The following is a 12,363-nucleotide window of genomic DNA, read 5'->3' as shown; positions in this document are numbered from 1 at the left end:
CAGTCATTCCACATGCCTTGGGGATGAGCTATCTTTACCATGATGAGAGATTTCCTTTTCAAGTTTAGTAATCCCCAAATACAAAATACTTGCATCAATAAAAGTCAAAGTAATTAAGGAAATATATATTGCAACCTTGTTCAAGATAACACTGAAATTAGGCTTATGTCTCTTTGCTGTCTTTTTTATAAATAAAATTATTACTGACCTAGAATAAAGAAGAAATTTACAACATACTCTTAGAGTTATAAATATCTTCTACACGGGCTTCTTCAGTTTAAACAATAACCAGACCTTTAAAAATATATCTCTGACATGTGTGCATTGGATATGCCCGTTCTATTCTCCTTTTGCATGGGTCATCATATTATAAAACAATTTGGGAGGGGGAGAAAAAATACAAAGTATTCTGGAAGACTTTCCTTTTCCTTTTCTTCTAATCTCTCATTATGCCTTGAGGAATGAGGCCCTACGTTTTAAACAATATGACTCATTTTATGTTTGTGGCCTTCCAAGACTCCAGAATATTCTCGACTTTTCGTGAGCAGACGTACAGCTCACACAACACGGGTCAGTCAGTCCCAGGCTCCTGCTCTCGGTTAACCTGGGATGCAGACCTGTCCCGGATTCCCCGAGCTCTCCGAGAGATCTAGCCCTCAGCGTCCTGCAGACCAAAGGAACCCACGAGGTTGGGAAATGCTGCTTGGTGCGGTTCCAAGACCAGGGTATTGTCAATCTCTTTAAGGGTAGCAGAGTTATAGAACTTGCCCTCCCGGCTTCTTTCTTCCCATCCTCTGCTCCTAAGATTTTACAAGTTGCCTGCCAGGGAGTCAAACACGGGTCAGGCAAAGAGACGTGTTCTTTCCAGCTACCGTAATCGGATCGCTGGAGCGAAATAAACTCGCAGAAGCGTCCAGAGACCGCAGCCAGACAACCAGCCTGCGCTAAAAGCAACTTCGGATTGAGGCTGCAAGTGTCGCCGGGCTGCAGATTTTAGTTGGTGGCTAAGCACAGTTACGATCCCCCATCTCCCGCAAAAACAACAGCGAAAAGCCTGGAAGAGGGAGGGAGGATGAGGCAAAAGTCGCCCGCATTTTTGCACGTCGGCGCCGCTCCTTAGAAAGACAGGCAGCTTCGCTAGGCGGGAGGGAGAGGTAGGAGAGCCAGGAGCCGAGGTTTCAGGGAGAGGGTAGGGAGGGGGTAGGGGCCTCCTTCCGCCCATCTCCCCCGCCACCCCCACCCCCACCCCCCACGCCGGACAGCTGTCTAGCTCTTGGAATTCATTGGCTTTCCCCACCCCGCCTCCCAAATACCACCCCAATCCAGTTTAGCCCCCCTGCCCCACCCTCGCTGACCTAATAAGGCCATGCAGTGTGTGGGGGACCTATATAAAAGGCAGGGGCTCGCAGGGACGCTGCACGACACCGGGGAGAGAAGTCAGCTGCGGTCCAGTGCCTACAAAGACTACCATGGCCAAGGAGTGGGGCTACGCCAGCCACAACGGTGAGTCTGAGCAGCCGCCCGCCCCCCCCACCCACTCTGGTCCGGGATGGGGCCAGAGGATCCCCTGGCATTGCACAGAAAGTGGGCAACTCTAGGGAGTGCGTGGGGAAATATGGGCGGAGGAGTCGATGGAAACTAACATTTACTGAGCACTTACCAAGTGCCAAATGCTGCTGACCCTTTTACCTTTATCTCATTTAGTTGTCCCTGGTATGGAGCCGTTATTACTTGCGCTGGAGGAAACTGAAGTGCAGAGAGAGGCTGGGTAACTTGCCCAAGATCACACTGCCTCTGACTGAGAAGTCAGACCACCCGAGGTCCAGTACCGATTGTCCCTTACTCCAAGATCCTGGGCAAGCGCTTAACCTCTCTGAGCCTGGTGTTGGCTTAAGAATCCTTGCTCTGCCTGCTGGCTTCTGCCTAACCCATAGTAAACAAACAAACAAACAAACAAACAAAAAAATAGGGGTGTGCTTTGAAAACCTCATGTGGTCAGTGTTATTTATTCCAGTGATATGGTGGAAGATAGCATTGGTAAAACGTGTGATGAAGTGCATTTCAAAAATTAGCTTTTGAGGCTATATTCTTGAGCAAGCAGGGGGAATACTCTGAGTTAAATATAATTTCTAGGTACACTATTAATGAAACTATGAGAAGGTCTTAAATGCTAAGACTTGTGTTGCCCAAACTGAAATCCAAGGCCTTTTCATAATCACTGACTAGCCTCCATGTATTTTGCTGATATAGTCGATTAGAAAGAGGGCTTGGAATGTGCCACCAAATAAATAAATTCCCTCAACTTGATTTCCTAGGTCCTGACCGCTGGCATGAACTTTATCCCATTGCCAAGGGAGACAACCAGTCGCCCATCGAACTGCATACTAAAGACATCAGGCACGACCCTTCTCTGCTGCCATGGTCAGCATCTTATGATCCTGCCTCTTGCAAGACCATCCTGAACAATGGGAAGACCTGCAGGGTTGTGTTTGATGATACCTATGATAGGTCAAGTAAGTATGACACTTAGGTAGAGGCACATGGACATTTTCAATGCCCATATTGGCAAAAATGAGGTTGATGACACAGTAACAGAATTAGTGGGAAGACGGGTCACTTCATCTCTGAAAATGGAGATGACATTCCATTTTGCTCTTGTCATGAAGAATTATATTTATGCACGGAATAAGAATGCCTCACTCTCAAACCTTAGTCAACTTTGCTGCTGCAAAATGGGCCCATGCCCAAGCCAATAGTTGGCAATGCGTTCTTTTTTTTTCCTCTTTATTTGAGAGAGAGACAGCGAGAGAGAGCACAAGTGGGGAGGAGAGGGAGAAGCAGGGTCCCCGCCCAACAGGGAGCCCCATGTGGGGCTCAATCCCAGGACCCCGAGACCACGACCCGAGCCGAAGGCAGCCGCCCAACCGACCGAGCCACCCAGGTGCCCAGGCAATGCATTCTTGAAATGCAGCTTGATAGGGAGGTGATGGCAATGAGTCCAAATGAGTGTCCTTTTGGATGGCCTACACCTGAGGTCACTGACCACAGTCTGGAGGGCAAGGCTCCCATTCCCACGTGTGGCAGAGATTCCATTCTACAAAGCAAGGCATGGCAAAGAAACAAAGTAGGCACTTTCTCCCTGTGGTGTGTGGGTGGGGCCCAATCCAGGGGAGAGAATAAGGTCATTATATGAGTCAGGAACATTGCCTTCAGTGCTTCAGTGGGGTTCATCTGATTAATCCTTTTGGTGAGTGGTTTTGAAGTTCCTGACAATTTTGTGAGTAGTGATTTGTGTGCCATGAAAATGAAAAATCACATGTCCCGAAAACTCTATTTTACTACACTATTAAGCAAATCAGTGAAATAAAAACAGGCTACTTAGAAATACTTTATTTCAAAGTAAATGAAGTAAGAAAGAATCTACCTTTAATATTTTGGTGCTTGATGTACAATAATACCTTTTCTTATAACCACATTTGTAAAAAGAGTTAAAATTATCCTTATTGATGTACATAAATAAATATCCTCAATGATGTTATAGGAAAGAGCAATAGTGTCATAATTCCTACCTACTAGGAGGCTCCAAATAACGGGTATCATAGAAGTTTATATTTTCTTAAGCCATTATTTCACACTGCTATTACTTTTTTCCCCTTCTCCATTTAAATCAAGTTCCATTCTGAAGTATAAACAACAAAATTAAACAGTCCCTATTATGTGGAACCACATGAAAATACCATTTTTGTAAGCAAAAGTGGTGAAATATTGACAATTCCATATGAGTTATCCTAATCAATTGGACTCCTATGTCCAGAGAGCAACTGTTGTAGTGCTTGGACAGGAAAAATGCTATGAATCAAACCACTTATATCTACATGACTAAGCTCATCCGAGTCTAGCTCTATTGTTTTAGATTTACATTATGTGGCTTCCAGTGTGCCATTTCAGCTCCAATAATTGGTCAGTCCTTTCTAGAATAGCTATTCTGAATTCTACTTTGATCTTTCTTATATTGCTAGATCTTGATTTGGGGTTTTTTTTTTTTGCATAATTTCCAGTGTCCTGCAGAAAATATTTGAACCTCTAAATCATTCCTCAGGTGAATGAAGTGAGATCAAAGTAATGTGTTGTGGTGAGGTATTTGGGCAAAAAAAACTCAAAAAATTAATGCCACTGAGAATTACCTAGTTTGGCTGTCCACATTGATTGATTCCCTAGGAAATTTCTGAATTTTCCTTTTTATCTTATTCGAATAGACACAGTTTATGTTAGATGTGACTGAGAGTAGTCTTAAAGAAAAGTGGGGCTGGAAGCAAGACGTGGAGAAGGAATTCACATTTGCTCAGTGATTGGTGTGCTGGGCAGTGTGATGAACACTTTAAAGTCCTTAATCTCATTTAATCCTCACGGCAGCTCGGAAAGGTTGATATTATTATCACCTTCACTGAGATGCAAAAACAGGTTCAGAGAAGTTTAGCAACTTGCCTGAGATCACACAATTAGCTAGGATTTGAACCTACATCAGTCTGGCTCTCGACTGTCCTGTTCTTCCCACCGCACCACACAACCGACTCATTTGTTGTCTGTCTACATCCTTACTGTCCATTTTTTGTTTTAACTTTATTGTCATAAATGTTAAATTGACATTTTACACATAATAAAACAAGCAAACAAAACAAGACAGAAAAGAGAATTCATTTATTTTGATATATCCCAAGACTTTGTGGGAAAGAGACCAGTGTGCTTGAGAGCAGTATCGTCTACCCAGCAGACTGACAACCTTTGCCCATCGAACTTTGGCTGTAAGAGCACTTGTTTAAGGTAGGACTCTGTAAGCGAAGCATGAGTTCACCGTTGACCCAGCTTCTCTGAACCGCAGTGCTGAGGGGTGGTCCTCTCACTGGACCCTATCGACTCCGCCAGTTTCATCTTCACTGGGGCGCCGCTGATGATCATGGCTCTGAGCACACCGTGGACGGAGTCAAGTATGCAGCAGAGGTAGGAACAACTGTCTCCCAAAGTGAAAACTGAGAAGTGAAAAATAACAACAAAATAGCATCCACTGCCCTTCCTTCAAGCCTGAGGTTGTGAAAAGACCTGGAGTAATTTTAGCATAAGCTGAAGCTACCAAACAGTCTAGGCTGGATGGTTAAGAGAGTGTAGATGAATTGGTGTCATGCATGAAAATTTTCAAGGTTATATTAAGAAATTGGGGAGCGGTTTAATAATTAAAAAAAAAAAGGCCAAGTTCCTGAATGGAACAGAAAAGATAAGGATAGCTAGCATTCATGAAGTGCTTACAAATATTAACTCATTTGATCCTCTCAGGACTCCATGAGATAGGTTACAGATGAGGAAACTGAGGCACAGGAAAGTTACATGACAAAGTTACAGAGCTGAAGAGTGCTAAGCCTGGTGCTCTACCTTATGTAGATGGGCTTTAGAATCTACCATCTCTTTTTAAAGGTTTATTTATTTATTTGAGAGAGTGTGGAGGGGAGGGGTAGAGGGAGAGAATCCTGAAGCAGACTCCCCGCTGAGCGGGGAGCCCAACAAGGGACAAAGGGCTCCATCCCAGGATCCTGAGATCATGACCTGAGCCAAAACCAAAAGCTGGCTGCCTAACTGACTGATCCACCCCGGTGCCCCCAGAATCTATCATCTTGTCCAATGCCCTCGGCGGCCTCTTTTATAAGAATGTAGGGCTCTAAAAATAGCCTTTAGTAATTCTGGCTAATGCTTGTGTTCTAGTCTCTTAATGAAGGGTGTGCATATGTATGTGTACAAGATTATATATATATGTATATATTTACACACGCACACCCCCACACATAGATGAATAGGTAAATACAGATACATCTACAATTTAATATGAGCAAATACTACTGTCTCAGTTAACCCATTAAAGAAAAGCATGATTTGTAGCTCCGATCAAGGCAGCAAATTACAAGGAAATGAGACAAGCCTTCCACATATTGTTTTTGTAAAGCTAAGGCTATGAGGGGTGACAAATGCCCTAGAGGTGAGGATCATTCCATTTTTATGGGCACAGTCTTCCACGGGTAGGCTCTGGCCAACGCAGGAGCTAGGACGGAATCTTGGAGGCACTGTGGACACTCTCTCGGGCAGAATCCTTAGACAGCTTAATTGTTGGTTAAACTAAACTCTGGGAGACCCAAAGTACTTCACTATGATCATTCCATTTCTCCACAACCCATCTAGAAAGTCAGTGACAGGATAAATAAATTATTGAGAATGTCTTCTAGATACCTTCCCCCTGAAAATGGGGAAAGTTTAGTGTATTTCTTACAACTGTGGGCACGGCTTGCCGTTTGGCCTTTACACATGGGATGATCTCAACACTTTTGGTCTTGAATACAATATTTTTAACTGCTCTGAACTCTTGTATTCCCGTACCATTCCATGTAACTTGATATGGGAAATTTGACTAATTTAACTGGTGCCTATGTTCTAACTTAAGATAAGGGTCCCACCAGGTTGTTGGACACTGCCTGCTAAAAAGGAGGTAGATAGGAAAGTATGAAAATGCCCAAGGACTTCCCTATTGTTTGTTCTCCCCACTTCCTAATTAATTGTAACTTTAGAATGTTATCAGCTTCTTGCTTATAGCTCTGTGTTTCACTCTTTGATTTATTAGAAAAGGGAGTGATGTTGCACAAAACTAAAATAAATATTTTGAATTAGTTTAACCAAAGTTCGACTTTCACTCATTGCTTATTATAAATTTCTGAATCTATTTATAATAATTTTATACACTTTTTATTTAAACCACTAAAAATTTTACCAAAATATTGCATGTTGATATTTAGAATTCTATCGACTTTCTATGAGAGTGTTCAGCAACTTTAGATTAGTAAAATTATTGGATTTATTGTGAATAATTTTATACTTATTTTCTTACTCTAGAAATTTACCTCATAACCTGTATTCTATGGTTTCAGCTTCATTTGGTTCACTGGAATCCAAAGTATAACACTTTTGGAGAAGCTCTCAAGCAACCCGATGGGATAGCTGTGGTTGGCATTTTTCTGAAGGTGAGGTAAAAATTGGCCATCTTCTTTCAAAATTTAGTTCCTTGTCAATGGTTAGGATAGCATGTGTCTCCCTCCTTCCTTTTATTTAAAGGGGAGAGAGGAATGAATTTCATTATTCATTCAACTGAGCAAGACATTTCTGGTAAGATCAGCTCAAAATATTTAGCTCTCCCTTAAAAGTGTACCTTTTGCCATATTTCAGTCCCCCTAACACTTCTAAATTCTCTCAAGAATGAGTGTGTGGGCCTGTGGAGGGGCAATGGAGACAAAGCCTTGGAAGGAGCTTATTGTGGTGGGGGGTGCAAAAGCAGCCTTGTTTCATTATCCTTTCTTGTTACTCTACCTCAGTTGCACTGGAAACCAGAAAAGCCGATGTTGGAAACTGCTGGGATGCCAAGTCCCTGGCTGGACATCCCTTCAGCTCAGGGTGGCTACCACTCACATGATCCCAAGCTAAGATAGCACATGGAATGTGTGTGTTGTTGGGCCAGCTTCGGTTTAAAGTGGACTTAGTGTCATTAACACATGAATTTAGTGGTAACACAATCTAGATTTTAAGCCAGAGGTAAAAATCTAGCTTCTTTCTTTTTGAATGACCTAATTTGTTTTATGTCCTGAGCTCATTGGGTCATTTTTAGTGATTGAATGCAATGCAACAGGAAGTGGAGTAGGTCTGTGCCGCAAGACAGTAGATTTAGCTTTGCACACGTTGAATCCATCCTAGCTTGAGTTCTATAAAAAAGAAAAAAGAAAAAAAGTAGACTGACTGCCAAGAAGGTCGAGGACATAGAAATAAATCAAAGTATAATTTTGTGGTTTTGTACTTCAGAGGCCTGGGGTCTAAATTTAGTTCAGAAAATATATACCCTAAAATCTTGAAGAAGAAATAAACTTATGCTTTTGCTTAGTACCAGATAGTCTGGCAGATTTATAAACACTAGTTGCGGGTGGATGGATCAAAGTTATTTTTCAAGATAATCGTAGATTATGGAGAAGGGAAAAAATGTAACCATTGGTTTTCGATTTTCTGACAGATAGGACGTGAGAAAGGCGAGTTCCAGCTGTTTCTGGATGCACTGGACAAAATTAAGACAAAGGTAAAAATAAATCATGTTCCCTCCTAGAACATAAAGCAGGGTATGGCAGTTTTTTATTATTACATTTTCTTTCTTTCTTTTTTTTTAAAAGACTTTATTTATTTATTTGTCAGAGAGAGAGGGGACACAAGCAGGGGGAGGGGCAGAGGGAGAAGCAGGCTCCCTCCCGAGCAGGGAGCCCGATGCGGGGCTCGATCCCAGGACTCTGGGATCAGGACCTGAGCAGAAGGCAGATGCTTAACCGACTGAGCCTCCCAGGTGCCCCAAGCTAGGCAATTCTGAGGGAATAATTGTCTGTTATTTTTTTTAAGATTTTATTTATTTATTTGACAGAGAGAGAGAGACAGCGAGAGAGGGAACACAAGCAGGGGGAGTGGGAGAGGGAGAAGCAGACTCCCCGCTGAGCAGGGAGCCCGATGAGGGGATCGATGCGGGGCTCGATCCCAGGACTCTGGGATCATGACCTGAGCTGAAGGCAGACGCTTAATGACTGAGCCACCCAGGCGCCCCTATTATTACATTTTCAAGTGCATTTGTTCCACCCAAAGACTGTTACTAAGTCTGATGAATATGCTAAGCATATGTATACAAACAAATGCTATTATATTTGTATGGCTTATAATTTTTAGTGCAATTTTACATACATCACCTTATTAAATTCTCAGTCTGTCAGATAATGACTTTCTTACTGAAGTGGATATAAGAGAAGTTGAATGGTCACCCCTTGCCCCCCAACACACACACACACACACACACACACACACACACATGCATACATGCACACACTTGCAGAAGTACTAAATATTTGGGTCCTGATGTTGCCCTTTCTCTCCTGGGTGACACCTACATATTTTAAATCTTAACAGTAGAATCTTCGAATTAACAGACTCATTTTCATTGCCTTTGGAACTGTTCTAATCAAATGCTATTAAGTTTTACCACCAGAGAAAGTATTCCAAATATAATATTCAAGCAAGCCTGTTTTTTTTTTTTATCATTGAGAACATAAGCATTAACTTAATATGAAATATTTCTGTTACAGTTAAGTGTGAGTTTTCTTCTTTTTCTTGAGAAGTGAGGAATTATAGTTCTACCGACAGATAATAGGGAATAAAATGTTACAACAACTGTGCCAAAGTCATAATATAAACCGGCTTCCCCTCTTTGACCTTTATTTCTGAAAGGCATGAACTTTGTTTAAAAGTTCCATTTTCGGGGCACCTGGGTGGCTCAGTCGTTAAGCGTCTGCCTTCGGCTCAGGTCATAGTCCCAGGGTCCTGGGATCGAGCCCCACATCGGGCTTCCTGCTCGGTGGGAAGCCTGCTTCTCCCTCTCCCACTCCCCCTGCTTGTGTTCCCTCTCTCGCTGTGTCTCTGTCTGTCAAATAAATAAATAAAATCTTAAAAAAAATAAAAAATAAAAGTTCCATTTTCTTGGGGTGCCTGGGTGGCTCAGTCAGTGAAGCATCCCACTTTTGATGGCAGCTCAGGTCTTGATCTCAGGGTCTTGAGTTCAAGCCCCGAGTTGGGCTCCACACTGGGCGTGGAGGCTACTAAAAAATAATAATAATAATAATTCTGTTTTCTTTAGTGCATTTGAAATCCATTCTTAGAAAATCGTGAGACCCTTGGGGTGGGTGGTGTGAGTGCACCTGTTGATCGGGCCTGTGCCCTGCTCTCTCCCAGGGCAAGGAGGCGCCCTTCACACATTTCGACCCGTCCTCTCTGTTCCCCACCTGCCGGGACTACTGGACCTACCACGGTTCCTTCACCACGCCGCCCTGTGAGGAGTGCATCGTGTGGCTCCTGCTGAAGGAGCCCATCACCGTGAGCTCCAACCAGGTAAATGGCAGCTCCAGGCAGAGCCTTGAGAACATGCGAACTTACATCGCTGAGTGGCTGTATAAGACATAGATGCTAAATGGAAACTGTACAACTGCTACAAGGATGCTTACAGACCAGCTCTATGACTAGGCATTTCAGCGTTTGCTCAGGTTAATTACAGTCAGTTTGTTCAACTTTCTAAAACTTGGCTCCCAAAAGTACCAGGATGAACACAGATCATTTAACGGTGGTTGTGATACTGAACAATGACTGAGTTTATGCTCTAAAAACACTTAAGGGTTTAGATTATTAATATGAGTTCACCTTTGTTAATTTGGAGCTCCCTCTACTAAGTACTGGTTAGGAGATTGTAAATACAGGCCTGGGGAGAAGGATACTAATGGAAGCCTGGGGAGAAGGATACTAATGGAAGCAATTTAACATCCTTGTGAGCTGTATGCAATTTTTCCAGTTCTACAGATATGGTTAAAAGGTTAACAAGTTTGTCCATGATCACCCAGCCAAATGCAGGAGCTGAGATTTCAATGTCCGTCTGCTTCCCATACCTCTTCACTCCTTTGCTCAGGCCTTTGTTCTTAGTGTTCATCTAAAGAATGTCCTTGCAACATTTATCAAAGAGACTTTCAAGGAAAGACTGGGAAAAAATATGTAGGCAGTGATATGGAGAAGAATAAATTAAAGCAAGTAGACAACACAGAAACTCACACAATAGATCATGAATGTCTACTTTAATAGTAGTTTACCAGTACATTTCCCTTACTTAAGACAAGAGTTTTCATATTTCTGCCAGTTACAGACTCAAGTATATACGATCTCTTTTGTCAAAAGATCAGATTTAATGGTCAGTTTCACTCATATACATATTCTGAAAGAGGAATGAAATTTTCTTAAGGAGAAAGCTAAAAACATTTTCATGTAGAAATACAGTATGATGATAGTTTCCTAAATTCTTCTCCCTTAAGAAAAAAAAATCTTTAAAAATGTTCTTGAAATTTTAAATATAGCATGACTAATTTCTTTGTGTTCTTTAAAAAAGAAGAGACTCCATAAACGTATACAACGAAGAGCCAATTACGCTTATTATTTGCGCTGATATTGTCATCCCCTCCTACATAAAGTATATGCTTCATACTGACCGGTCAAATTAAAATAATTGCTTCAGAATTCAGGAGGTAACACTTGGACCAGAGGGCATGGTGATCCTATATAAAATGAAGAAAAGAAAAGTGTTTTTACAAATACAGAAAAGGCTTCTATTATGCAGGAGCTCTTAGCCAAATAACTCTGGGCCAACAGGTTTTGTGGTTTGTCTTGTTTTAAAAGCCAGAAATTTCTGTCACGTACAAATATGTGCACTTGGTCTGAAGGTCACGCTGACAGTCTTCCCTTGCCCCTTGCAGATGGCAAAGCTGCGGAGCCTCTTCTCCAGCGCTGAGAACGAGCCCCCAGTGCCCCTGGTGGGGAACTGGCGTCCTCCACAGCCGATCAAGGGCAGGGTGGTGAGAGCCTCCTTCAAATGAGGCCGCTGGAGCTTGCCCTCTTCAGGAAAGGAAACCTGCCATTGGAGAGCTTGGTTCCTTTTGGTGCTCCTTACTCCAAGTATATTTCAGCTTTCCACACTGAGCAACGAATGCAAGGGTGCAATAACCGAGAAACCAAAGTTACTTTTGACAAGATGTAATATGAAAGCTTTTGGCCTTTGTAATAATCATCTTTCCTATAAAAGTAGCATTGTTAGTAAGGTTTCAAAGAAGAAACAAGTGGGAGAGTAAAGATATAGAAAAATGGGTATTGGGCACCATTTTTCTGTCTTCTTAAATTTCACAGAACTTCAGTTTTACTATTTTCATATTTTGAGTTGTCCATCCTAAAGAAATAATGAGTAATTCTATATGTAGGAGTAGATGTGTATGAAGATCGTAGAGCAATTAAACATAAGCCAGAAATTAAAATGACTATGCACACCAAGCAATGAAATGATGCATTTTAACCCTTAAATAAAACCAGTAAGAGGTCCATTATTTATTACAATTCTAGCTACTGTAGAGATTACCTGGTTTTGATTATCAATGAAAGGAAAACACATTCAACCAGGAGCTTAAAAAATTTGATCCTGTATTTGAATTTCTTCTTCATAAAGATAGCTAACTTTATCCTAAGATTTTTCTTTACCTGAAGGAGGGCCATTTATTTTTAATTTTACTACTTTTCTCTTTGCATGCTTATTAAAATAAAAATTGCCTCTGATATCTTTCTAATTTGAGGGTAGAATAATAATTCCTAGAACATGAAGGAGTTAATGACTGCACTTGAAGTAAAAGCAGTTGTATTGATTGTCAAAACTAATAAAGACATGAATGAGAAAAA

General features: G+C 41.7%; 1 protein-coding gene across 1 annotated transcript; it reads left to right on the top strand.

The window, feature by feature from the left end:
• The first annotated feature begins 1,384 nt into the window (after nt 1-1,384).
• CA3 (carbonic anhydrase 3) lies at nt 1,385-12,363 on the top strand. Its single transcript, XM_036080498.2, has 7 exons — nt 1,385-1,503; nt 2,316-2,513; nt 4,880-4,998; nt 6,963-7,055; nt 8,090-8,152; nt 9,838-9,993; nt 11,397-12,363. Exons 1-7 carry the CDS (start codon nt 1,470-1,472, stop codon nt 11,514-11,516), a joined length of 783 nt encoding a protein of 260 aa, XP_035936391.1. The 5' UTR covers nt 1,385-1,469; the 3' UTR covers nt 11,517-12,363.

The sequence above is a fragment of the Halichoerus grypus genome, chromosome 5 (assembly GCF_964656455.1).
Source record: "Halichoerus grypus chromosome 5, mHalGry1.hap1.1, whole genome shotgun sequence".
Classification (NCBI taxonomy): Eukaryota; Metazoa; Chordata; class Mammalia; order Carnivora; family Phocidae; genus Halichoerus; species Halichoerus grypus.
The sequence above is the reverse complement of the archived record's forward strand: the minus strand, read 5'-3'. Positions and strand labels throughout refer to the sequence as shown.